Source organism: Synchiropus splendidus, chromosome 3 (assembly GCF_027744825.2).
Source record: "Synchiropus splendidus isolate RoL2022-P1 chromosome 3, RoL_Sspl_1.0, whole genome shotgun sequence".
Classification (NCBI taxonomy): Eukaryota; Metazoa; Chordata; class Actinopteri; order Syngnathiformes; family Callionymidae; genus Synchiropus; species Synchiropus splendidus.
Window position 1 is genome coordinate 27,498,341 of NC_071336.1, and position 26,498 is coordinate 27,524,838.

The 26,498-nt window shown below is 42.2% G+C and overlaps 1 protein-coding gene across 3 annotated transcripts in view; it reads left to right on the plus strand.

Moving 5' to 3' along the window:
• Positions 1-26,203, plus strand: part of arhgap29a (Rho GTPase activating protein 29a) — a 28,981-nt gene extending 2,778 nt beyond the window's left edge. Inside the window, exons 3-23 of one of the 3 annotated variants that reach the window (XM_053860972.1) lie at positions 10,175-10,318; positions 12,344-12,440; positions 12,523-12,595; positions 12,932-12,992; positions 13,404-13,550; positions 15,450-15,514; positions 15,598-15,708; positions 15,789-15,869; positions 15,953-16,135; positions 16,458-16,595; positions 16,672-16,862; positions 19,200-19,360; positions 19,707-19,835; positions 20,846-20,944; positions 21,128-21,291; positions 21,962-22,150; positions 22,763-22,900; positions 23,151-23,386; positions 23,645-23,954; positions 24,034-24,139; positions 24,564-26,203. In XM_053860972.1, coding sequence (XP_053716947.1) covers positions 10,175-10,318; positions 12,344-12,440; positions 12,523-12,595; positions 12,932-12,992; positions 13,404-13,550; positions 15,450-15,514; positions 15,598-15,708; positions 15,789-15,869; positions 15,953-16,135; positions 16,458-16,595; positions 16,672-16,862; positions 19,200-19,360; positions 19,707-19,835; positions 20,846-20,944; positions 21,128-21,291; positions 21,962-22,150; positions 22,763-22,900; positions 23,151-23,386; positions 23,645-23,954; positions 24,034-24,139; positions 24,564-25,489 — 3,749 coding nt within the window. In that variant the 3' untranslated portion in view covers positions 25,490-26,203. Of the gene's footprint in view, positions 1-10,174; positions 10,319-11,208; positions 11,709-12,343; positions 12,441-12,522; positions 12,596-12,931; positions 12,993-13,403; positions 13,551-15,449; positions 15,515-15,597; positions 15,709-15,788; positions 15,870-15,952; positions 16,136-16,457; positions 16,596-16,671; positions 16,863-19,199; positions 19,361-19,706; positions 19,836-20,845; positions 20,945-21,127; positions 21,292-21,961; positions 22,151-22,762; positions 22,901-23,150; positions 23,387-23,644; positions 23,955-24,030; positions 24,140-24,563 lie in introns of those variants that run through there. The other 2 variants (XM_053860971.1, XM_053860973.1) reach the window with 2 other exon arrangements.
• The last annotated feature ends 295 nt before the right edge of the window (positions 26,204-26,498 follow it).

Below are 26,498 nucleotides of genomic sequence, written 5' to 3' on the forward strand. Positions count from 1 at the left end.
TGGAATGTTAGTGTTATTTAAAAATATATTTATATCTGTCTTGTCCCTCCAAATCATTTATATAATCATATTAATGCATTTCTGCCTGGTATTTTAAGTACGATCCTGCTCCACGCAGAGACCAGCGCTCCTATTTGCACATCAAACCTTAAATGGAGTGGAAAAAACTCCTCTAATAAAGCTCAGTTGCTGTCTTCTTTTCATGTGAGTGCACAGAGCCACTCAAATGAGTAAAAATGTTCACTTTGACACGCGTACAATAGCTGTAAAGTGAGTGACTAATCCACTGATCATTTAATGAGATTGATAATAAACAAAGGCAAGGCTCCGCTGGGTTTTTGCCGTGTCATAAATGCCATAATGATGTTGAACTGCTGCTCACTGCCAGTCCAATATGGTTTGAACTTGCTTCAGTGTTTGTTCTCTGTTCAAGCTAACATACCATTAGACGTCAGAGACACTACTGCGTTTGGATGTGATTTAAATCCAACTCTTAATTTATGGCCCTATTGTCTCAGTAATGCATCAGTTCAAACCTCGCACTGCTGCAGTCACCCACCCTAAAAGCCCCCTATTCTAAAGACCAATATGCAGCCCTGAGCTCTGTACTCTTCACATCTCATTCAAAGTCAGTGATGTGAGTCTGACACCTATTGTCCCAGGGGGCATCTTCAGTCGAACGCGCTGCTGTTAACTGGCTGCTTTTGCAGAAATGATCCTTTCCCAAGTCCAGAATAGCAGCAGCCTGTGAGAATGGTCCCTGTGGGGTTCTCCTCTGCCTCTCACAGTGTGTTTTGTTGTTTTTGTGAAATGCTTATTTTTCCAGTGATAAAAATCATCCCTAAATGGGCATTATTGTTTTGCCAGTTCTTAGTGTCACAGTAAAACATGGTCACCAGAATGAAAAGCTGCACTGTTGGAAAGACTGGTAAATGCATCTGTTAAGACATGATTCCTTGTGTTGCACCTTCACTGAGTGCCATGTTTCCATTCCTGTTTCGAGCTTAAGACCCCGTCCAGTGTCCACTTCTGAAGGACATGTCAGTAATTGGAGGGGATTATTATGGTGGGGAGTGCCCTCCGCAGGGTCATAGGGGACGTTTGGAGACCATATGAGCGGTGGGGGTGGTCTTCGTCACCATTGTCTTTAATGGGGCCCCTGCTTGATTAAAATGGTACACTGGTATTTTGCTGTAGCTTGTTGTGCACCACATGGCCCGCTTTAATAGTAAGCTTTTACGGTGGGGCTGGCAGGATTAAGATCGCAGGTGTATCATCAGTGTTTTCGTGTTCTGGCTCTGCCAAGCAGAATGATGGCCCATTTCATGCGTCAGCTGGTCGAAGATAAGCTGCACCAGCACTGGTGTGCTAGAGAGCTGCAGAAAGAAGACAAGGTCATCAGTCTAAATCAGATGGTGTCTTTAATTTGCAATATCAATGTCATTGATAATAAAGTCATTTGTTTATTCTGTATATACTGAATACAGATTGATTAAAATGTACTTTAAAAAATGCAATCTCCACACTTAATGATACAAATGTTTAGCCACTAATTCTCTATGAAAACTATTTGTATTTTATGCAATGAGACAGTATATATTGATAGAATTAAAAGCAAGTAAATATGTTAGACCAGCAAATTGTTCAGTGAACAATGCGCATAAAAGCTAACTTTGCAAACACTTTTCCTAACAGTTTGGGATGTGCCATGGTCAGTCACGCGATTATGTCAGTTGAGATATGAGCATATACTCAAGTATGCAGTCAGCGAACAGTGTTACTCAAGAGGGCTTTTATTAACTGTCACTGTCCTGGTCCAGCACATGCTTTCAATGATTAGCAAATGTCCTGTGAATGTGCTTCGCTTGTGCTTTTTTTGATTTTTTTTTTTTTCTTACTGTGACTTGACCTGACTCTCAGGTGAGTAATGACGTTGTCATCTGGGTCCAAAGCAGGTAATTGAGAGAAATGGATGTGCTATTAAAATGACTCACAGAATTAGTTACTTAACTGGTGACTGTCCTGGAATTCTGCCTTGATTGACCATCTCCGTGGAAAACTAATGGTGGGAAAGTAAATAATGGATGCTATTTTAACCCTAAATCACCATTTGTGAAATAACAATCTAAAATTAGCCGTACTTGGTGTTTTTCACTGCGAGTTCCAGACTGTCCTAATGACCGTTGCTGTGTTTAGAGAGCGTATTCCACTGGGTGGGGATCTGCTGTAGTGCACAGCAGTCTCCTCCCGACCAAAAGTTCCTTTTATGGGTTTTTGTCAGCTCCCTCATTTAAAGTCTGAGTAAATTATCCCATAGATAAGACATCCATGAGTCAACATATCTCGTGATCCTGTTACATCTCTGCTTCGAACTGTCATGTTACTTTTATTGACTTGGGTGGCCATGCTTTAATCCAGAGTTAATTTCAGATCATCCTTGGTTGGATCTTTTGAGATGGTGACCCTGGATTAGAGGCCAAAGTTTGTGACATATGGCGCAATCATTTATCCCTCTTATAGGGATATAGCTTATTGCATCAATGCATTCTTTTTTTTTCATTGTTCTTTAAGTGAATGGTGCTGCTAATGTACCATTGGTAATGGTCACCATACATTTGTCTGGCGTTGTTCACTTTGAGTATGGCTTTATTTGCTGCTGAGGGGGAGGATTTACCCGGAATCCACTTGGATGTGTGACCTCCCATTCTAGAATTATAGCTTTGAAACAAAGACAGCAGGTTTATCCTCTGAATCATCCTAAGACGCCCTTGAATCTGTAGCCTCAGCCACATCATTGGATGAGATTTTCTAGACAGGATTGTGCCCATTTGACGGCATGTAAATCTGCGCTGATTTCTTATTCATAGTGGGTACTTTAGGCTTGTGTTTAGACAACAGCAATATGGTAAACCTTTGGTGGATTTTTAAGAAAAATAAAAATTCTGTCAATTGAACGGCACACAAACTGAGCTTGAGGCACAGCCAAGACACAGTCATTTCTTTTTATTCATGCATATATAATTGGACATACTTGTATGTACTCCATCTAACTCCATCAAATTTCTCCCTTGTGATATATTTTCATATATTTAATGGGAACTAAACTCATGGGTGGCTGCCAGTTATATCATAGTCAGAACTAGAGACTGTTAACTTTCACTTCATGGTCGTAAAAATTGTTCTAGTGGTTTGGGACGTGTAACCCCCTGGATCTCACTCAAAGTTCTGAGAAGAAATGATTAAAAACAGCACATTTTAGTCAATTAAAAGCCTTGTCAATCTGAAGTCACTGGCTTTGAAGGCAAGCTTTCAGGTGCATAAAGCCTATCCTCTTGGGTTTAGGATGGTAGTTTGGCCAAACAGTGTGCTCTTGTTCTCACTGATGTGTTTGCCCCACACGCTCTGCCCCCTTATCTTTTGATTCTGTTCCTTGACAGGTGTTCTAAAGGGACTCCGCTTTCTTCTTCGACAGACCTGCCTTCCAAATGCCCTGGCTATATCCTCGGTTTGGACGGCGAGTGTAGTCTATTTAAGCTAATGATTGAATCACTTTGAGTGGTTGCACGGTGGGAAGATTTGCAGACTCTGTTGAAGAAAGCATAGTTGGAATGCCAGCCCTTCAGAGCTTTGCATCAACAGTAGGCAGTGGAGGTGGTGATGTGGGGGGGGTGTACCAAGAAAGAAAGGTTGCCTGTCTTTCCTTGCTGTGAAAGACGGTCCCAGAGAGAAATGAAAGGAAAAGAAGCAAATTCTTCAGTCCACATTGAGCTGATGTACACGAATATCAAGCCAAATGTTGAATAGAAATAGTTTATATATTTTTCTCCCCGTGTTTTTTTGGCTCACTTCTTGGTATCATCTCATTAATTGCATTAAAGGTACAGATTTCGTTTGATTCTGACTTCCTAAGCGGACAATCAATAAGATGGACAAAAGCAGGAGGCTGCAAAGTGCACACATAAAAGCCCCCCACCAGGTAGTAGGCGCTGTGTATCTAGCCCTGGGCTCTTTTAAAACCCCAGCTTATTGCGAAGGCAGTCATGGGAAAAAGAGCTTCAAAGGCGAAGCAACAGGGAATGCCTTGGAATGGGCATAGAAGTCTTGGACGGGAAGGTCTCCCTGTCTTTAACCAGCTGCGTGTAATCTGCTAATCTGTAGAGTAGGTCGTCGGTGGTCTGTCGACAGACCTGGACCAGGAACACTGGTCACAGGAAGCATGTTAAGGAGGGGATAGCAAGGGATGTATAGGCCACCCATTGCAATGACCCGAGTGTTAAAGGTTAAGTGGGCCCATTTTCACAAGACTGTGTAATCGTGTGGGTAAGTGGTGCATATTTTGTAGATAAAGTTTTGTGCTTTTAAGTTAATACACTGAACTATGAATGTGGCGTTTAACTTAACCCCAACCAATTTAACCAAACCCAGGAAAAGTAATGTGCGGTTATTGAGTCACACGGTGATTGATTATCCGGCCAGCATTTGATTGCGTGTCCTTTGAAGAAGGTGACACGAGTCAATGGAGCCTCTTGAAACCTTGCCATGTCATCGCGTTGATGAATGCTGAATGCCTTTAAAACAAATGCCTCTATTTAGCGTTTAAAAAGGGCGAGTCGTTGGAATGTCCAGCTGTGCTTGGACTCAGTTGGACACAGAAGTTTGGATTGTCTTTAGTCACGGCTAACCCTTCCAATATCCTATTTAGTCTCCCTGGCAAAGAGCTGCTTGCATGTGATCGGTCCTCTACACACCCAGTTGTGACATGTTTAGTGATTTCACACTTGCTTTGTGGCAATAAGCACCCCTCCGTTCTCTCGAATGTTGTGAAGCATTAATAATACATTTCTCTCATGATTTGCAATGCATGACTGAGCCGAGCTAGGGTCACAGCTAAAGGAATGTTGCCAAGTCATAATATGTCAGACCCTCGCAAAGAGTCATTGATTCAATGTCTTCAAAGCAAGCGAAACCTTATGCCACGTTGTGTCCATCATATGTTCAAAGAATTGTCTCTGTCAACACCTGTTGATGCTTAATAAAAGTGTATCATTTATTTACGAAGCACTGACCTACAAATGTTTTCATGTCATAGTAAAATATGTAGTGTTAGAATTCTGTTAGAAGAAGAAAATTATGAAACCCAACAAGATTTCAAAAAAAGCAGGATGGTGTTGTTGATGACATGAAGCTTGAGATGCAGATTATAAATGATCTCCTGCAACAATATCACTTCAAGCCAATTTGTAAAGACTTGTTTCTGGGGGTGATTTTTAAAAATGGCAGCTTCAGCCAGCCTTCATGCTTCCTAATCTTGGTGCATCCAATTGAAATGGTACAGTCCAGTTTCAGTTTGAACCTCAGCATTCTGGTTTGTTGGTGGTCAACATTAAATTGCCGTAACCAGGGGCCAAACAATTTAGGTCTTAAAATCCTAAAATCAAATCTAAAATGGTGGTACAGTGTTTAAACAAGATACAGTCTTTGAATTCACATTTTCAATTGCCACTTCTTACTGCAACAGTTCTTCAACCGTCAGGGCTCCTTCTTTTTTACACCCCCACAAAGGAAGTTCTCTGTGTTTTTCTATCTGTCTGTTTGCAAAAATGCTGATAAGGGGACAAGGAATAGATGGTATTGATGGTGATCTGAAGTTCCGCAATTCCCATGTATGGGTCTGTTAAGAGCTGGCAAAATTCATATTTGCGCTGTGTTTCATGAAGTCATGTAAAGTAAGGTCTGTGGCGGTGGTTTACACTATAGCTATGCATATCTAGTTTCTTCATTGTTAGCCCTTCTTTCATTGTAGTTTTAACCGGATTCCACCGTGGCAGCAGCATGACCCTTTGTTTGATTTAAAAGAGAGACAGCTTTAAAATATAGTGATGAAAATAGTTGAAAAAAAATGCCAAATGCTTATGTGTTTTTTCCCTGACAAATCATTCCATAGCTAAGTCATTGGATGAGTCTGTTCTTGACTCCAAATTGATGATGACCGGCATGGGAGTGTCGGAATGTTTGGTATTGAGGTGTCATCTAAGATAGTGAATGATCTGACAATGTTTTCATTATGGATCCCCCTACACCCCTCACTCCCGCAACTCCCATTCCAGCTCCCGAACAAGAGCTTGGAATGCTAGGTTTCCATGACGCTAATGAAGTAAAAACCTGGCAATGTGTTGCTGGCAGCTTGTGAGGAGCTCCTGATCTGCGGCCTCCTTCTCATCAGGATCAAGATCTGATCCCCCCGCAGCTTTCATTCAGCACGGCTTTTTATGCCCAGGAATGTCTCTCACATGCTCCCTCTCTCATAACCCCTGCCCAAGACTGGATGTGGGGTGCAGGGGTAAATTTGGGACAAATCCGAGGAGAGAATACTACCCCAAATAACACAAGACCCCCCCCCCCACCCTTGCTTTCTCCCAACTCTCTATAACTCCTCCCCAATCACTCCTTACCATCCTCCCACCCCTGACCAATGCAAACGGACAAAAGCACACACACTCCTTCTCTCCCGTGAGAAGTTAAAAGCTGCCATTGTGATTTACTTTTCCACAAATGTTTCACATGGACCGGCCGACAAGGAGGTCTGTCCTATGATGGCTTCTGTCCATGCACAAGACTCATTTCTCCAACTCTCTTTAACAATTATTTGCATTTTCCTGCATTTTAACCATCTTCTATTTTTCTGTTGGACCTCACTTTAAACAAAATTTCCCAGTATAGTTTTAATGGTCCTTGGTGGGAACCGGGCTTTGTGATTTTCCCATAATGGAAGTTGTGGGGGTTAAATAATCAGTCGCTGTACATTATCCGGTGTCCCGCTGGGCTGGTGGACCATAATGTCTTGCTAATTAGCCTCCATTTAGGATAGTCCAAGAGGCCACACAACCCCCATTGAACATTGAATCACGTGGACCCTTGCAAAGGAAAACTCTCAGTCTTGTGGGCAGTCATTAGTTGTGATCATCTGTAATAAAGTTCGGGCTGAATGCCTCAGGACTCAGGGTTCAGTTACTCTGTCGGTGAATGGGCTGTATGGCCGGTGCAGGGATGATTTAGGCTATTGTGTGTGTATTGTTATTCAAAGGATAATATCCACCAATGGGATCAGGGGCAATTTAGGGCTTATGGGTAGGAAACACGTCATTGTTCTTGGCCCTTATCAAATGAAGGTTGGGGTCCTATTAAGTGCTCTGAAACATAAATACTGGATGTTGCTACTTGGTTAGCTTGGTTAGGTTCTCAAGTAAAGCTCAAAATTTGTATTTAATTTTGTTCAATAGTGGTCATTATTTTAATATAAACGTGAACTTTTGATGTCATAAGTTTTTAATCAAAACTAGTTTCCTTCTCCACACAGTGCCAAAGCTTTAACCATTATTGGTGAGTTATTTCTTTCTTATTATTAATAATGTTATTAATTATTTCTATTGTGGTTAATATTTTAGCTTCATCAGCATAAAAACTGACCCACTTACATGTCGCACAAAGCGATGCGGACACCTCTGTTTCAAGTTTCCACACTTCCCCAAATAGTTTAATTAATAATTAATAAAATAAATTTTGTTTGAAAATGTGATAAAACCTACCAGTTGCTTCAAAAATCAAATGGCTATGTTGGACTCAATTTCATTCCCATGGTTTACCGTTAAGATCCTCCAACACATCTTAGCTGGTACTGACTTACCGATTCATATTGACATTAATAGATGAAAAGAACTCTGCTCAATTAGCTTATTGTATTCTTGAGTGTCTTTGCCAAATGTCGACCACTGGCTCTTTTCCTGCCTCTCCAAAAGTTGGGCAGCTAAAACAAAAGCAGAAGAGGCTTTTGTCATGAAGAGCCACCAGGTTCTCAGCACTGGAAGTAGCTGTTAGTGGCATCTGATGAAGATGGATGAAGGTGGTTGCTATGGAGATAGATTGGCTCTCCAGGTCCTGTGGTGCGGCTTTTGGTCAGCCGAATGAGCATGTTGGCACTGGGTGCGCCATGCCACTTGTCTTATGTAATAATGCTGGCAATTGAGGCTCATTATGGAGCTTTTAAATGTATCCTGCTCTTCCTTTTTGATTGTGCCAACCCTAACCTGAAATGTCGTGTTGACCCTCCGCCAGTTTTTCAACTACAAATTTTTGAGAACATCTGAGGACATTGAGCTGGGCTCTGGTCACTTGGCTGGGTTTCCAGGGTCAGGCCTCAGTTTGTATTTTTGAAGGCAAACACTCGGGCCCAACATTATTAGACCCAGTGGCGGCACGATTGGTCCCTCTCCCCAAAAGGGGGCTGACGAATAAAAGGAAAGTAGGCCGACAGCTCAAATCTTTTTGATCCCTCTGTCCATGAAGAGGTAATCCTGGGGTGATTGTCAGCACAAAGTGTGGCTTTGTGTGTGGGTGGATGCGTGCATATGTGTTCTGTGGTTTGCCGAGAAATTCATGCGGTTTCTCCTTTGTGTCGGTCACTGTTTAAAAGGCCACACATATCCATCATGTCGCACTGTTTGTATTGCTCTGCATTTTGTCCAGAAAAGGTGGACACAACTGACTTAGTGTTGCAACCTTTGAGCATTACTGGAAAAAGGTATTGGAGCTGTAGATCAATACATGCACAGCTATCAGTCCAATTTAGCTAAAATAATTATTTTCTGTACTTAATTCCGATGTGTAGAACATGAATAATAGAGATCCTGGTTTTGAAAACATGGTCATATCACTTACGGCTGAAGCTGTGGAGTACCTACAGGTTTGAATCCATGACCTCACCGTCTGCAGCAGAAACTGATCCAAGGAGGCCTGAGGCTTGTTAAAAGCCGCACAGTTCCGACTGCATCAGTGCTGGTGGAGGTCGTGTGTATATATGCTGTCAGGTGTGTTACTGTGAAGATTTGTTGAGTTGTCTCCTGTCCCCACTTACTTTTATGGTCCTGTTGCCTTGGCAGTCGGTTGACTACCAGAACATAAATGAATGGAAACTTCAGTCTTGGTCACCTATGAATTCTAACAGGCAGCCATGTGATATAGTAATTCTGTTGCACAGTTGACTTCTACACTTGGTTTCAGCTGAAGATATGTGGCTCCATTAGATCTTGATTCCATGCATGTAAAACACCAGTGAATGGAAATGACGATGGTGTACATACCAAAGTGAAACTGATTTCATTTACTCAATTTTAATCTTCTTAAATCATGGTTGGCAAACAGGGCTGAATAAACTCTGGCTGCCTTCTTTAATGCTGATAAACAAAGGACGCCCTTTGCAGAGCTGGCTCTCAAGTGGGCAAACTATACAGCTGTTACGGAGCCCCATGTGACCCAGTGGTGCATGATCCACCATAATTCAGTCTTTAATGCAGGAAGAGCCTTTTGACACACACATACCTTCTATTTTTTAAGTTTATTATGACCATGGTTTTAGCTGGACCAGTTAAAAAATTTACCATTTAAAGATAATTCTAAACAATCTCTGTATCGCAACACAAAATAATGTGGTTGTTATTAAAAGCAATATTAAGACTGATTAACAGGGAAAAAAAGTTATGTATTTGTTTGAGATATTATTGTGATAGTGATGATTATTTACACAGAATGCATCATATACACAACTGCACTGATGAATGAAAACTTATGGTACATGTTTGAAAACTAGATTCTGTTTTCAGAATTCCTTTTTTTGCATTATTTTGTCAAAATAATTGTTTCCCTGTATTTTCTGAATTCTTTTTGAAGAACTACAGTGCAATCTAATACATACTGTACAGTCACAATGGTGCGTTCAGGAATCCTCCTAAATACAGAACAAGCCAAGTTCAATAAGGGCCGTTTCATATGCACGTCAAAGACAGGATAGATCCGTATTTCGAGGGACAGGTGGCAACCTTTGTGGGGGGGGGGCAGTAAAACACAAATTCCCTTATTGGCATTATTTTTTCTGACAAACGAGCCGAGCTGTTACCAAACTAGAGCACAGATGTAATCTGTCTTTGTGGCCTTCTGCTCAAAGTCTCTCTCAGATAACAGAGCTCCCGAACCAGCATCTTTTCAGGCCACCTGGGACAGAATTTCCTTTATGTAGGCCATCACTCAGAGTTGATTTTCAGAATGTTTTCTCCTTTTCTTCTTTTGTTGTGTGTGCTAAACAAGCTTTCTAACTTGTGTTGATGCTCCTGTCTCCTCTCAGATCACCAGGAATGCCTTCATCATGCGGTGCATGAGCGTCTCGGGGAGGTTCTGCGAGTTCTTAAAGCCATCGTCAGCAAACACCAGAGGCTCAACTCGGTCGAGATCCTCAGCTCAGCTGGAACCGTGATCGCCTCAGTCAAAGGTGAGCTCACAATGACTAACTCTCCCCCAAAGACATAACTCACAGCTTTTCCTGTACGACACTCCAGCTACTCCTTCTCTCTTCCTCTGCTCTGTTTTCTCTCTTTTTATCTTATCTGCCTCCTCTCCCCTGACAGTCCTCTCTCCTGCATGTTCACTGTAACTCTGGCCTTCGCAGCTCATAAAAGAATGTTTGCACAGTGCCACTTTTGCTGCAAATGCTGCATGATTCACACCCTTGCTTTCTTCTGAACAAAGTCATTGATAATTATTTTCTGTATGTATGTATGCGAAACCACAGTAATCGTAAGCTGCATTTACAAAATAAATATTGTCAGTAAAATAGTATGTCAAAGCACAAATGTGCTGCTCTCATGTACAAGTTGAGCACTTTTAGAAAATGTGCGGTATTAGATTGTATTGTGTTGGGGCCGCACACATGCTATACGTGGACACCATGTGGTGGGCCGCAGGACTGCATCATGCAGACTGCAAATGGCCCCTAGGCCACGAGTTTGAAACCCCAGGCTTTATTACGTCTCATGAAGGTTATGTAGTTATTTACTAGACGTTTCACAGAGGTTTGTTGATGGTTTTCTAATCCCGGAAATACCATCTGAGAAGTTTGACCAGTGTATTTACCTGGTGTGGTCAAAGTATTTATTGAGCATCCCAACTTCAACCAGTGTTAATTGTGTTGTTTTGAAGAACTGAGTGCGTCATTGTGGCACAACAGGTAACACAAATGCTCTTTTTGGATCATGCTTACTCACACAGCATTACAGCAAGCTGACAGGTGTCTCATTATTCATTGTTCTTAGATGGTTGTGGGATTTCTCTCACTGAAAATATACCATTGTTTTCTTAATCCTCAAACACTGTCAGATTTAAGTCTTAATGCTCCATAGCTTTGTTCAACCTGATTGAAATTTCTGACGGAAATTTCAGTGTATCGGATACAGAGTTCCCCTGATACCACAATTCCGAATAGCACTTTGTCACAGATTTCTCGAGCGTTGTACCTTTTCAGTGAAACAATGCCATATTTTCCTGATGATGTAACTTCCACGTTCGGACCACTGGTTGGGGCCGGTGCAAGCAATAGCATTGTATTCCAGCAAGGCTCAGGATGTCCTGTTGGGGGTAGGGGTCGAGCAGAAGAGGAGGAGATGAAACGGCACAAGTGACTCGCAGGTTTTGAACAGTTGGTGGCCAGCAGGTCTGGTCCCATCGAAAGTCATATTTTATTTATTCCATTTCCATACAGCTCAAAATATTGGATTATTTTTTTGTTTTTTTTTTTAAAGTGGAACACCCCGGATTGGGCGGTTTGGAATTTGGATATAAATCAATCATCGGCTGAAGGGTTTTTGTGTTGAATGTGTCTTGAGGTTGGTTGAAGTAGCTTTTGAGTGGTAATGTCCAAAAGTAGTTGCTTTCAGGTTCAGCGTTCCTCGATGTGACGCAGATTCAGGAAGCTTTTACTTTAGCCTTGTAGCGTTGGTAGATCATTTTGATTTGTCCTGTTATTCGGGAATACATGACGTTTTTAAACTTATATTCTGAGTTCATAAAATTCATGGCACAAATTTTAAAATATCTCTTAGTCATTCGTGAGGCAGATAGAAGAGGAGTCTATTGTTCGACCTGTGTTTGTCGACCAATTAGAACCAGCGGAATTAATGATCTCACTGATTTATTGCCCATGTTTTCTGTCTATCTCTTTCCTGGTTTATTTTCTCCTTCCCGCGCCAGCTCAGGAAGTTTATTGTGAGGACTGATTACAGGCGTATTTACACTGCTGTTTTTCCCCTGTTCTGCTTTCAGTCATCACTTCGTTAAGACTTGTGGCAGGAAACTACTGTATTTGCAGATTAGAGCGTAAAGACTCGCAATCTTTCGTCATCAGTCTTGAAACTGTTTTCAATGTCTTTGAAGGAATCGTAGAATGCTGGGAGTAGATTCATATGAAGCTAAAATCATTGACACTTGCCGTAAAAAGTTAATGCTTTCCCTCTTTCTTTAGGAGTGAACTTTAAGGAGGTGAACGAAGAGAACAAACACAGTCATTTTGGAGAGATCTTCACTGCCATTGACACATTGGCCTTCACGTTTGGCAATGTGTGAGTATGAAGTGACTTAAACGCTGTTTGCTCGTCTTGAAAAAAGTCAAGAAGTCGCAATCTATATTTGTTTTTCTTTCAGAGTTTCTGACTTCCTTATGGGAGATGTAGAGAATGGATCGGTGTTGGGGCTCCCCCTGACTAAGAGAAGCAAAGTAAGACTTCATAGTGACTTTTGGAGTGTAGCTTGTCACTCTTGTCACTCATAGACGATGACAAGGTGTGCCTCTATGTATTCTGAGAGAAAGTGAAAATAAAAATCATGTGTTGCATTTAAAAAAAAATAAAAATGTAATATTAAAAATCTCAAGCAAATTACATCAGTTACCCACGTCTCACAATTCAGGCATAGCATTGAATGGCCTGTCTAAATTCGTTTATATAAGGCTTTCGTCCGGTGAATATAGTTTACAGTTTCTGCCGGTCCGGAGCGTCGTGCAGGAATTTCATCCTGTCCCCTGTGAATTTTCTTTTTCTATCTCTTCACTCAGTCCTTTGAGAACCTCTCTGTGGAATCTGGAGGATCCGGTCCGGAGAAAGATGATCCACCAGGTAGGATGAATCCCTGGAACACACAGCTCTTGTACTCGAACCGTGAAGGGAGAAACCAATCTCTGGAGATTTCCAGGCCAGGAAGATGATAAAAAAATCATACGTTGCATGCTAGCTGCAACATGAATACAGTGTTGTTATTGTGCCGCAGTCGCTCGACTCTTGGAGTGTGGGGTTATTTAGGGTAACTGGCGATGCCAGCTCCAGAGTCATAATGAGCACTTATTAATCCACACAGCCGCCATTGTCCTGTCAGCTCTAATCATCTTCAATGAGTGTGTGCTGGTGTATCTCCCAAGTGAGATCAGTGTGGGCTTTTCCTGCTGAGTCACGGCTCGGTGTCGCCCACCAAAACTACTACGTCCAGCTCAGCACGTCACGATAACACCCGTCTTCCTGTCTTTGTCACAGGGCCGTCTCTGCCGGTGCGGGCCGAAGAAGTGGACCGGACGCTGCAGCGGCAGGACAGCGGAGTGGACTCGGCGCTGCATTACGCCAAGTCCTGGTCCAAGTACACCAAAGAGCTGCTGGCGTGGGTGGAGAAACGACTCAGCATGGGTGAGTCAAGGCCCAAGAACTGTGATTTAGGCTCCTGAACACAAATGTTTTTGACACTCCAAACATATCATTAAAGTGTCAGCAGTCATATGTTTGCACACTGTGCAGGGGCTTACAACATATGTGTGACATAAGCATTCAGAGCATATCTTTATGGGGTCTTTATCTTTATGAGAAATTTCCAAGAACATGCCAACTTGCTGAGCTTAAAGGGACACTTTCTGAGTTACATCTGAGAGTTGGATACTTATTTTCATGCTACATGACCTATATTTAGCCCATGAACAAGAATCCATTTGACTCCCATGTGGAAATATTAAAGCTGCAGTGTTCAAACAACAGAACAATGGTGAATTATATCAAATAACTGCCCTAGTGCTAAGTGCTCTATTTATGTACAATCTTACATTATCTGTTGTACAAATGGTGTCAAGTGGGAGTCAAACCACATGCAGTTCAACTTGACAGATTTACTACAGCTTGCTGTAACTTGCTGGTTGTTATTACTACATTCATATTTTGTGCTGACTCTATCACTTGAACTACCTTTGAGTTAGTTTTTGAAGGTGAATGACTCCAGTTACAAACTGCATTCATGCTTCTGTGCATCAGTCATAGCGTTATGTATTGATATATTACAGAGCATTGAATAAATATACATTTTGTGTTAAGTTTAGGTAGTGTGTTTAAGCCAAGGCCAGGCTTAAAGCGCCATGCTGAGCGTTGATATTCTAACACGATCGACGGGATCAAATTACAGGACATTTGGAAGTGAAATAATAAGACATATCAAGAGCTGTTTTAAGGCTCAGTTTATTGAGGGGCAATGTTGATTCTATGTGAGTTACTGGTACTAATTGAATGCTTGTGGGTCATTGTGGTTTCATTCTTCATCGCATGTGTTATAAGTAACTTTGGATGATTGAGTCAGCTGTATCGAGTTGTTAAAGAATGCAGTTTCTGGGAAGACTATTCATACATACATTCATACAAGTTTTGTCTTTCAGCATTGCTACATTTAATATTCCCCCAAATTGCTAAAGAAATGTATCTGAAAATACTTGAACATGTGTAATATATAAATGCTTGTAATACATTGTTTCCTGTATGAATTGCAAAGACATAAAAATGTACTTAAAAAGGTTGCTTTTTTTTCTTGAGTGGCTTCAACATGCTTTCTGAAGTCACGTGGCAATGATGACACCGTGGTGATGGATCACAGCAGATGGCAATTAAGACCTTATCAAAATGCAATAAACATGAGTGACTGTTCAAGATTTGTCCTTTTATGATTCCCTGTCATTGCTAAATGAAAACAGGCTGTTAATCTAAGTATCACCATTCATGGAAAGCACTTATGTTTATAACTAGTGAGCTTTTTAACTGTTTGTCACCACTCATTGTTGAGCCTAGTTTGCTGTTTTGTTCCGCTCAGTCACCTGATCTTGACCCTTAACAATGATGTGTTATCAGTCTGTTCTTGATCCAGGGTTGAGTCAAAAGAGGAGAAAGGAACGCACAAGGATATAAATGGATTGAGTCCACTTGTTTGTCAGCACATTCACACAATGCTCTCAGTCAGGTTGTACAGTACGTGTGTTATCGGGCAAACAGACAGACTGTTTGTTTAACACTTCCACTGTGGTTTAAGCTGAAGGATGTTTTGCTCAATGGCACCACAATGTTTTGGTCGCCACGACAGTTTGGAGATTTTCCAAACTCCTCTTTGCTTAGTTTTGTATATCAGAATATATTAATTTGTCTGGGTTTTTTGGCTGACAAAAGCATTGTGGGGCAGTTTTGATGTGCCATTAAATAAAAAACAAACATCCAGTACTTTGTTTGTTAGAATCCTGATTTCCAGGCAGCAATTGTGAATAACAGTGATTGTGCTTTCAGATATCGAGTGCGCCAAGAGTTATTCCAAAATGGCAGAGTCTGCAAAGACACTCGCGAGTCAGCAGGTGAGATCTCCAGCAGGTGCTTTAAACTCTCTCGGGTCATATTTCAACGCTGGATAAAGGCTCTCTTCTCTTTCCCTTTTAAGGAATTCATGCCTTTCCGTGAGATTTATATGTCAGCTTTCAAAAATGACATTGAATACAGCAAGCTGGTACTTCACACCGCAGCTGTACTCCAGAGCAACAAATTCGTGCAGGTGATCCACCTCAAACTTTCCACGTCCTTTTTCTCATAATGGAAAGACTGATAATGAGGGTGTTTTTTGTTATCTTCCAGCCACTCCTGGCCAGAAAGAACGAGCTGGACAAGCTCAGAAAAGAGGTCAAGGAGCAGTGGCAGAGAGAGCTGAAGAAAATGGTGAGTAGAATAAAGAAGAAAGGTATTTGGTACTGTTGCAAGAATTCATTTTTAACATGTTTAGCGTTTTGTTTTCACTGCAGCATGAGGCGGACAGCGCCTTGAAGAAGGCTCGGCAGCTGCAGGCCCAGAGGCAGGAGGAGTATGAGAAGGCCAAGGTTTCTACCAGCCGTCTGGAAGAGGAGCAAATTGGAGGAGCAGGAGGTCCTGCAGCTGTCAAACAGCTGGAAAAGAGGCGCAGGCTGGAGGAGGAGGCCTTGCAGAAGGTGAGGAGTCCGAATGAATGCTTCAAATTCCCTTTCATTTCAGCGCGAATTACAAGTGCAACTTGTAGTTTCTACCTCATCAGATGAAAAAGAATATTTGAAGTATAAGTTGCGCAACAGCCAACTCTAAACCTTGCAGACAAGAATATTTCGTAATGATCCTGTCCTATAACATGGTGTTCTTGGACGGCAGCCTGCAAGTGTGCAAATCCAAAAATTAAAAATCAGCATCCGTTTGCCCTGAGGCGAACAGGATATCTGTCTGCTGCTTCTCGCTGGGATTGAAACCAACGCCCTCCATATTTGCTGTTAAAAATTGTAGGCCGAGGAGGCGAGAGAGCACTGCAAGGCCTGCCAGGTGGACGTGGCGGAGAAGAGGATCGATCTGGCCAACACCAAGAGCGTGATCATCACGCAACTTCGAGAGATGGTTTCCCAGTGTGACCTCACCCTCAAGGCTGTGAGTTCATTTTTGTCCTCAACTGTGTGCTCAAAACTTGAAACCTATGGCTGGGTTGTGTCTGCTCTCCGCCCAGGTGACTGTCAATTGGTTCCAGCTGCAGCAGGCTCAGGTCGTGTCTCTACCCGTGAACCACCAAACTCTATGTGAGAACGCAAAGCTGTATGAGCCGGGCCAGCGCTACATCGACTACGTCAGGAGTTTAACCACCAATGGCCCGAGGGTGGAGTCGCACTCAATCGATTCACCAGTCTCACCAAACCCAGGGTGAGATAAATAAACCAGATGATGCCCCTGAAAAACATGCAGAAGTCCAACGATTATAATGAACAAGTGTCCACCCAGCCTCTGTTATTCACCGGAATTTAGATCAGTCTTTGTGATAATTGGAGACACATTTTGATTGACAGTTATTGTGCTTCTGCTGTCCTTCATAAAATTACTCACCGTTTTTAATAGACAAAGTTAATTTAACTACATATCAAAATCTTCCAGTCCTGGTTGAGTGAGACCCGTCAGAAATCTTCTAAATTTTTAATGTATGAAATTGTATTTGAGAATCATTTTATTGCAGCCTTGTGGTGTGTTTTACACTTTGATCATTGGAACTTATTTTAGAGCACTTCCAAACATAAAGTGGAACGACCTCCAGTCATCTCGACAGATTTTATATATCCATTTATTTGCAGTTACCTCCTTAAGAGTCTTAATCTATTCTTTGTACATTATTTTCTGTGCATCAAACATAACCAATTTAACTGTGGATTAATGAAAACGATCGCAAAACATTTTAAAACAGTTTAAAATGTAATGTGATGACAACTTCAATGATGTTATTGGCTCTTGGAAGCAGCTGCTTCCTGATTATAGTTACAGTAAATGTCAGATTTTCAGCGATGTTGGCGTCAGTGTTGTATAATAGTCTGGTTGAGAGGTATTTCAGAAGGTCACTGGGGGCCGAGCAGCTTAGCTGCAGCTGCAGACGGGTGCTGATTAGCGGAGACGGGACTGATTTGCATTTTCTAGGATTCCAATAGTGAATGAGGGATGTAGGTGTTGAGTACTTTGGAGCCGTTTCAATGCCTTGAATGGGCTTTATTCATGACATAAATTGCGGGGAACAGAGTGTTTTCCTTTGTGTTGGACAGAAGAAGGGAATCTAAAAACAGCTCCATTCCGCTGCCTAATTGCCGCTCTTTAGTGTTTCATTACTGTAAATTTGTTGTATAACTATTTGTTAATGTAAATAAAATAACCACTGATTATGTTTAAATGAATGTGGAGATGAAAGATCCTAGTTATCTTTGTTTATACTCACAACCTCAGATTTTATCATGGAAGGAATACATCTAAAAATGTCCTTTTCTGCATCAGTGTTTAACTCCACCCTTTCCCTAATGTGTTATTGTTATTACACATACAATCAAATCGTGGTGTGGCTGCAAAGTGACACTTTGTTTGTAGCATTTTTTTTTGCACAACTGTATGCAAATTTATCATCAAATCATAAAAATAAGACTCAGGGAGAAGTTCATTGTTCAGAATGTTCCTCGTTTCCTCACTCTCCATCTCTTCCTCCATCAAAGTCTTGAGTTTGGGAGAAAGGAAATGAAGCATAAGTAGTTTAAATTTAGATGGCTGATCTACTTGATGGATGCAAGGAGACATGGGAGTGACCAAAGATTTTTTTTAAAGACAATTTAAATCTTTCAATAATATGTGAGTCTAATCCCATGAGCGGATGATTAGTTGTGGATCTTGTCAACGCCGATTGTCATGTAAATTATGCAATCCAGGGGAGGGGGAACAAATATACCAGCAAAATGTACAATTTAATCTGAGGGTGTTGAACATATTTTTCTGAACTAGTTAGTCTAGGGTTTATGGAACTCACGTTGAGAAACTATTGTGTTGATTAAAAAAATGTTGAATACTAGACACAAGCGCAGAATTGTCATTTCACTTTAAATATGTTTTCTGTTTAGCTACTACTCACTGATGCTATGATAAAATTAGCTGGTGAGTTAAACCTGGCTGTTTAACTACTACACAGAATATGGTCTTGTTTGTTGAGCTACTCACAGAGGTTTTGTTCGGACTGCATTGAAAACGGGTTAATAATTGACTTCATTATTTTTCTGGATGGAGCTGTGCAAACACATTTTTTCTTACCGTCAGCGCTACATCCTAGTGATGCAGTACCTCCATAAGTGATGTCGATTAATATGAATCATTTTTTAATTGTTTCGGTGGATGCCATCAAATTCAACACATTAGTGCTGTTTTAAATGAACCATGATGTGTGCTGTATGTACAGTATCTCCTGAGTGAAAGAATTGTCACGACCTCATACTTTGGGAACCTTACAAATGCATTTCTAAAGAAATAGAAAAAAATCTAAATAAAATCTTTTCAGTATTTGTATTCAGCTGTCAGTACTTAAAATAATAAAAATACAAATAAACATTTTTAATTGAGGCCAAACAGTGTTAGACAAAAAAATGTACGTGTGAATTCTTCTATTGGGATGTTTCCTACTTTGAATTAGTTCATGTAATATTTGTGTTTCAGACTTTTTTGTAAAGTGTTTCTCTTCTTCCTCAGGTTGCCTCTCACCAAACGCTCCCTGAGTGGCAGCCATTCCTCCCACAGCAATCTCTCGCAGGGTTCCGTGATCTCTGACCCGCTGTGTGCAGACGAGGTGGACAACGCGCCGCATGCTAGGATTGCAGAAAGACGTTCCAACAGCAGCACTGACATCCAAGGTAATAAAGGGAGTTTTATGAATGTTACAGGTGATTGTAGGTGTGAAACATTTTTTGGTGGAAGGATAGTAGGAAGTGAGAGCAGACACTTGAGATTCATTCTCTGCCTTGTTCGGTCATTGTTATGCAACTGATGTGGCTCTTTTGGCAAATTGTCCTCCAGCATTTAATCACAGAGGCCATGCATAGCAATAGCTACTTCAGCTGGTGAACCATGTTGATGCTAATGTTGTGAATAGGACATTACAATCCATAGAGGGTGTGTGCTGAGTTTAGGAGTCAGGGAAGTATCGTTATCTTATTATCTAATGCTGTGTTAGATGTTAAATTCACCACTGTTCTCCAGCACTACGGATCCAGGGTCCATTCCGCCCCTGGACCTCAGCTAGCCAGGGTGGCGGCATGTGCAGCGACTCTGAAAGTGCCGGAGGAAGCAGTGAGTCACGGTCAATGGACTCCCCCACAGCCAGTCCAGGTGGGACCCACACCAAATTAGACCCGTGCTTCACTTCACTCGTGCTCTGCGCATAACTACATTTTCTTCATCCGAACCCCCCAAATTATTCTGAAATGTGTTGATTAAAAAACAAGTGGCATGTATGTTTTGATAAGTCCCTTCTCGATGCGCATGAATATGATTGGAATTCTACTTGATCTGACGCACCAAAATGCATCATGCCTTGTGTCAACCTGGAAGCAGCCGCCTGTTACAAGTGAGTGACAAGAGGAACATTCCTCAGCGCTGACTTTCCCAAGTTTGCCTCTGGCATGCTGGCGTGCATTTCACCAGCGAACCTGAGTGAGTGATGCTGACATGCTTTCTGGGAAATCAAGCGTGCCAGTTGTGTGTTTCATATTGTGTAATTGTAAAAGTCAACAAAATGCACATTAAATGGCCGCTGCGTTGGAGTTTTTTGTGGTAACAATGCGTTGCCGCGCTACAGCCCTCGCTCTTGTCAGTGAGCAAATGTGCTCCGACGTCTTAAATCAAGGTGTGGTGAGTGTTTGCTGAGGAGACTTTAAAGGGAGTCATGTGGTTGAAGACCTTTTTAAACAAATTCAGGTGACCTTTAGAGACGTTTTCAGCCTGGTTCTCAAAAAACATTCAGCAGGATCAGTCGCACTCTCATGAAGTGGAAAATGAAAATGGGTGTTTTAGGTGAATGTTGATCCTTTGTTTGGCTCAGTTTCACTCCCCCAAAAATGGTCACCCTCCTCCAATGTAAGTGGAAATCGTTGACCTGTCAATGGAGATGCAAATGAGTGAGAGTCTCCAGCGAGGGGATTAAATTATCACCCATTTGACCTGGACTCCGCCCATTCTCAGGTGACCATAAATTCAGATTGAGCCAGGTCACAGTGCTGCTGTGGTTTGATGAAAGCAACAGGAGAGAGCTTGAAGTGAATACTCAGGCTCTGTAAGACATACTAGTATGGTAGCCGTGAAGATATGGACTTACTGGTGCGCCCTGCCTTATTGTGCAGGGGACTTCAAGAGGAGACTACCCAGGACACCCTCTACAGGGACCATGTCATCAGCTGATGATCTGGATGATCGAGAGCCATCGTCACCCTCAGATACTGGTAAGTTTCTCTGAACTCCCTGCTGACTTTTGTCCCATCTATAGTGTATTTTTCTCTTGAAATATCTGGCTGATTGAGGCAGGAATGTGATAAATTCTTCTTTGTACCTGTTGTCCATAATTTGGAACTATTTGACTGCAATAAATATGTATAATCAAAACCTATTTTCTCTGTTCTCTTCAGGTTTAAGTGAGCTGGTCATCGAGGCTGCCAGCTCTCCTGGCCCTTTTAGAAACACACAGATGTCGAAAGCGGCTCAAACACACAAGCTAAGAAAACTGAGAGCGCCCTCCAAGTGTCGCGAGTGTGACGGTCTGGTGGTTTTTCATGGAGCCGAGTGTGAGGAGGTAAAAACAAACAATAGAAACGCAGTGGTTACCATTTCATTCAAATGTTTGAAAGCTCGGGGTCCCAGTGTTCTGGCCGAAAAATGTGTGACAAAACTTCACCTACTGGTTTCATTCGGGTGAGTTGGCAGTTGAAACTGAAGGCTTGTTGTGGAAATCTCAAGTGAGTCCAGCTCTACTGTTCTCCGTGCCACTCTTAAGTCGAGGTTGAAAAATATAAAATGGTTCAGCTGAAAAAAAGTAGCTTTGACTGATGCAAGACTGGCAGAGGCGTTTGACAAGTGCAGAATGCATCTCACCAGTGAGCTGGACTCACTTCATGGACACAGTTCAGGAGGTTAGCGACTGTGAAACTTTATTTGTTTGGCTTTTCTTGTCAGTTCAAAGCCTTGTTTAAAGCCTCTTTTTAAACTGAATATTTTCTATACAACGCCTAAACCAGCAGGATTTTACAGTCGGAATGGTGTCTGTCACAAGGCCATAAAAACAAGGTTGTCCCAAAATAATTTAAAAGCTTGAGATTAACTAGTAGTGCTGCTGAATACTGTTGTATTGTCACACTGTTTGACATTTATTAGCAGTTGGGGAAACATCAGCTCACTGTCCTGGTGATGATTCAACACACATATTTGATTGTTTGTCATTGATGATCATTGTCTTATGTCTACAGTGTTCGCTGGCCTGCCACAAGAAGTGTCTGGAAACTCTGGCCATCCAGTGTGGCCACAAGAAGCTGCAGGGAAGACTCCACCTTTTCGGCATCGATTTCACGCAGGCAGCGAGGAACAGCCAGGATGGGATCCCTTTTATCATCCGGAAATGTACATCTGAAATAGAGAACAGAGCGCTCAACATTAAGGTCAGTTTTTTTGTGATAAGATACACTACTTTGTCAAGCTGCTTCATATACAATACATGTGCTATACAGTCCCTCAAAAAGATGGTGGATGCTATCCATGTAGAAAATGATCAAATGTACCCGACTATCCTTCGTTTAGTTCTTGTGCCTTTCCTAGCTTTCAATTTGTTCTGTGCGTAACAGATCATTTTTGAAATTCTTAAATTCTCATATTTGTCTTGAGGATTTTCCTGTCAAAACATTTTGGCTCATTGCCTATTTGGGATATGGCCATTGACATTGCTGCTTGGATGCTGTGTGTTTCTTAGCTGCAAATTAGACTTGCAACTTCTTTCCTTCATTTACTGAATGTGATAGGATTAGATAAATGTGATGTCAGTATAAAATATACTTATTCCTTTTTTCTGTGACTTCTCACCTTGTAAGAGGATGGTTTCATTACTTTGTAATGTTTTCCCTCAAGACTCCCTGAAACTGTGACTCAGAGTTTCTACAGACAAAGATAAGACCTGTGTCTTTGGTCCCGACTAAATTAGTGCTGAGCAGAGTATCCTGTCAAACTCATGAGTGTTTGGGTTGATCTCTAACGTCTGTTTTTTCTTCACTCTGTAGGGAATCTACCGGGTGAATGGAGCCAAGTCCCGAGTAGAGAAGCTGTGCCAAGCGTTTGAGAACGGCAAAGACCTAGTGGAGCTATCCGACCTTTACCCCCATGATATTAGCAACGTACTCAAGCTCTACCTGAGACAGGTATGTTGCTCTTGTGGGTTTTATCAGCAGGAGAAGAGGAGAAGTTTAGCCTGTTGAGCTGTTCAGGTTTTTTTAATGCTCTTTGTAGACATAACTAGCCAAACTGGGACAAAGCAGTGTTTATCTTTAGAACATGGTCTCCCACCTCTTATCCTATGATCTCTATCATTTCCTTATTTTGTTTGGTTTGGATCTGGATTGGTCATTTTATGTGACCTTTTTTTTAAAATCCACGCTCTTTCCTCATCAGCTCCCAGAGCCGCTCATCCTGTTCCGATACTACAATGACTTTATTGGCTTGGCCAAGGAGTGCCAGAGCATCATCATCGAGGAACTGGAGGCCATTCGGCTGGGAACCGCCCCGGCTGTCCCCGCTCAAGTCAGTGTGGAGCTCAACAGAGTTCTCTTCAAGATCAGGGACCTGCTGAGACAGCTGCCCCCCTCCCACTACAAGACCCTTCAGTTCCTGATCGAGCATCTGCACCGGTACGAAGTTCAGTCCTGCAAATGATTGAGATCAGATAGTGAAAGCTCCTCTATGCTTTAGAGACTCATTTATCATGACGACATTAGGTTTACTATTTAAAAGATGTTTCACCTCACCTCATATTGCTCAGTTCCAAAATGTATGAATGAAAGTTAATTATATTCCAACAAAAACATTGACTGTCAAATATTTCACTTGTGCTAAATTTAGCTGGACAACAATGCGACATTGTCTGAACCTACGCGCTTCACTTTCAGGGTGACTGAGCAGTCCGAGGAGAACAAGATGACAGCGAGCAACCTGGGTATCATCTTTGGCCCCACGCTAATCAAACCCAGACAGGCGGATGCCGAAGTGTCCCTCTCCTCTCTGGTGGATTATCCCTATCAGGCGCTCATTGTGGAGCTCCTCATCAAACACTACGAGATGATCTTCGACACCCCACTCAGCCCCTTGGGAAGCAGCTCGCCCACAGAAATCGATGGCAGGCCCCACACGGGCCTGTCGCACCAAGAGAAGGGGCAGCAGCTTAGTCGACACTCAAAGTCACTCGGGGACATCAAGGAGGTGAATGAGCACGCCGCCTCGGGCACTCGTACCTCACGTGACTCTGGGTCACTGATTTCTCCTGGTTCTCCTACAGCAGAGCTCCAAGGTCTACAAGAGATACTCCTCCATCATCCCTTCATCTCACCTGCTGGCAGAGGTTCGGGAGACCCAACCGAGCCTCGACGGGAATGATTTTGAACCTGGTCGGTACCAAGTCACATAAAGATACATTTCAGTCAGACAAAAGTAAAAAACAACTAGAAGTGTTACTTATTTAGTTATATTGATAAAGACAACGCATTTTTTTGGGTTGCTTCTTTCAAAAAATAGTGCTAGATCGCTCACTGTCTTGTCTTTTCTTTCTCTATTGTTGAGTTTTGGGATTCACTGGAGCGTTTCTCTACATCAGAATGTACTCAGTCAAAAGGTCTATTACAACAGACGGAAGATTGGGTGCTTCGCTCATTATTAGCAACCCATGAATTAGCAAGTTGTTATCCAACCGCAGAGCCCATCTTATATCTTAAAAACTTAATATTTTAGCCGAACTCTGGTCCACAAAAATGTTTTTTATTCCCTCTGAATTGAGCTGTCATCTATATTTAACTATTTCATGTCTCTCCAAAGCTGGTGAGGTGGATTCTGGTGCCCTCAATGGAGATCTGTCGACAAGTGTTCCAGAGGTCTCAAAACCCGGTGATCGGGGTCTCTGCCGCTCCCAACACATCACGGTCACGAGGGTGCAGCTGCGACAACAGCGCAACAAACTCTCCTCTCGGCCGGTGAGTCTGCCGGCTGAGAGACTCTCCAAAAGAGGACAGGTGGACGACCCTCGGAACAGCGGCTCAGAGGACGACAGGATACCTCTGGACGAGTCCATCGAAGAGGTGGATGAGACGGAGAAAGGAAATGTGCGCATGGGAACGCATTACAGGAGCACCTTTATTGACACTCAAACGCTGCGCAGGACTTGGGACAAACAGTACAAACACCACGACGTGAGCCCCAGGACTGTCAGGCTCGTTGCCAGTCTCTCCAATGACTCTGTAAGTGTGGATGGGGACAACTTGTCCACTTCTGTGCCGGTGTTCTCGTCCAGCTCATCCCTGGACAGCTCCTCAAGCTACCCCAACCCACCGTACACCGTGACAGTGCGGCCTGGGAGGACTTTGAGAAGGGAGGACAACATTACTCAGATCAGTGCGGTCGGGCCAATGTTTCGGGCTCCTCGGACTCTCCAGCCTCCTCCGGGGACATTCTACAAGCCACCGCTGGGGACAAAGGCGAAGGCCCTGCAGAACTCTACACCCACTAACAGCGGTGAGGAGGAGGAGGAGGAAGAAGAGGAGGATGATGATGAGGAGGTGGAGCTGGGGCTTGAGATAGAGGTGTCAGTGGATGGGCCCATTGAGGAGGACAATGAGGCAGAGCAGGCTCAGTCTCCTATTCCCAGTTTGGAAGAACCAGGCCAGAACCAAGCAAAACCTGTGTACCAGAGACTCAGACCCAGACGCCTGCAAGAGATAGAACATAGGGAGGCTCATTTTGTGTGACTGTTTCCATGTGAAATCCTCTGTTAAGGACACAAGACAGACTCGCTCCTCTGTTGTCAAATGGGAAGCACTTAAAACGCTTTTTCCACATGATTTCACCAATATATCATTTCCCAATCACAGTCACCGGGTCGCAATATTTATAATTTGAAGATGTGCAATTACATTTATGAGATGTTTTTTTGTATTCAGACTCACATTCTTTTTATGTTTATATACCAAAAATCTGTATTTCAATTGTTTTAATAGTGCGTGTAGCGACTATATGAAAATAGTTAACTTTCATCATAACAGTATTTTCAATTATTTCACATTGTGAGGTAAAATGTTACAGGTAGCGTGTGACTGATCATTTTGCTCATGACTACTGCTGATGTCATCCACGTGCCAGTTCTTGCGTAACATTTGCTTTGTGTTTTTATACTGTCAAGCATGTTTTTAAAGGGTCAACTTTACACAAAAAAGTTGTGTTTTGAACAGCATCAATGCATTTTTTGTGAACACATTTCTCAATAGCCAAAGCCGATTTTATACGTGACGTATAAATAACTCAAACTTCATGACTCATTTGTAAGTAGCCGTGAGTTTATTTAAATCTCTATTTTTCATAATGACCGACATGGTTTGCAGAATGTTGGAAATTTGTGTATTAAAAAAAATAGCAGGTACATCAAAACAGACACCCTTTTTGTAACTTATTAAAATATATCTGGCATCTTTTAATCATGAGATCTGTTTTTTGTTCATGCTTTAAACATAGAAATAATGCTGCTTTTTAGCTGTATGTTAGCAGCTTATTTCTATGTGCTTCCAGTTTCCTCTTAGCACTCTGGTTTCCTCCCACTGTCCAAAAATATTCTCGGGTCATTTGATGACTTTAAATTCTCCATGCGTACAAGTGTCTGCACCAACTGTGTTTCAGCCTCTGTATTAAGGAACAAATGAAGGCAAGAACGTTTGGACACACACCCGTTGTATTGATAGAAGACACAGCCAAAACTTATGCATG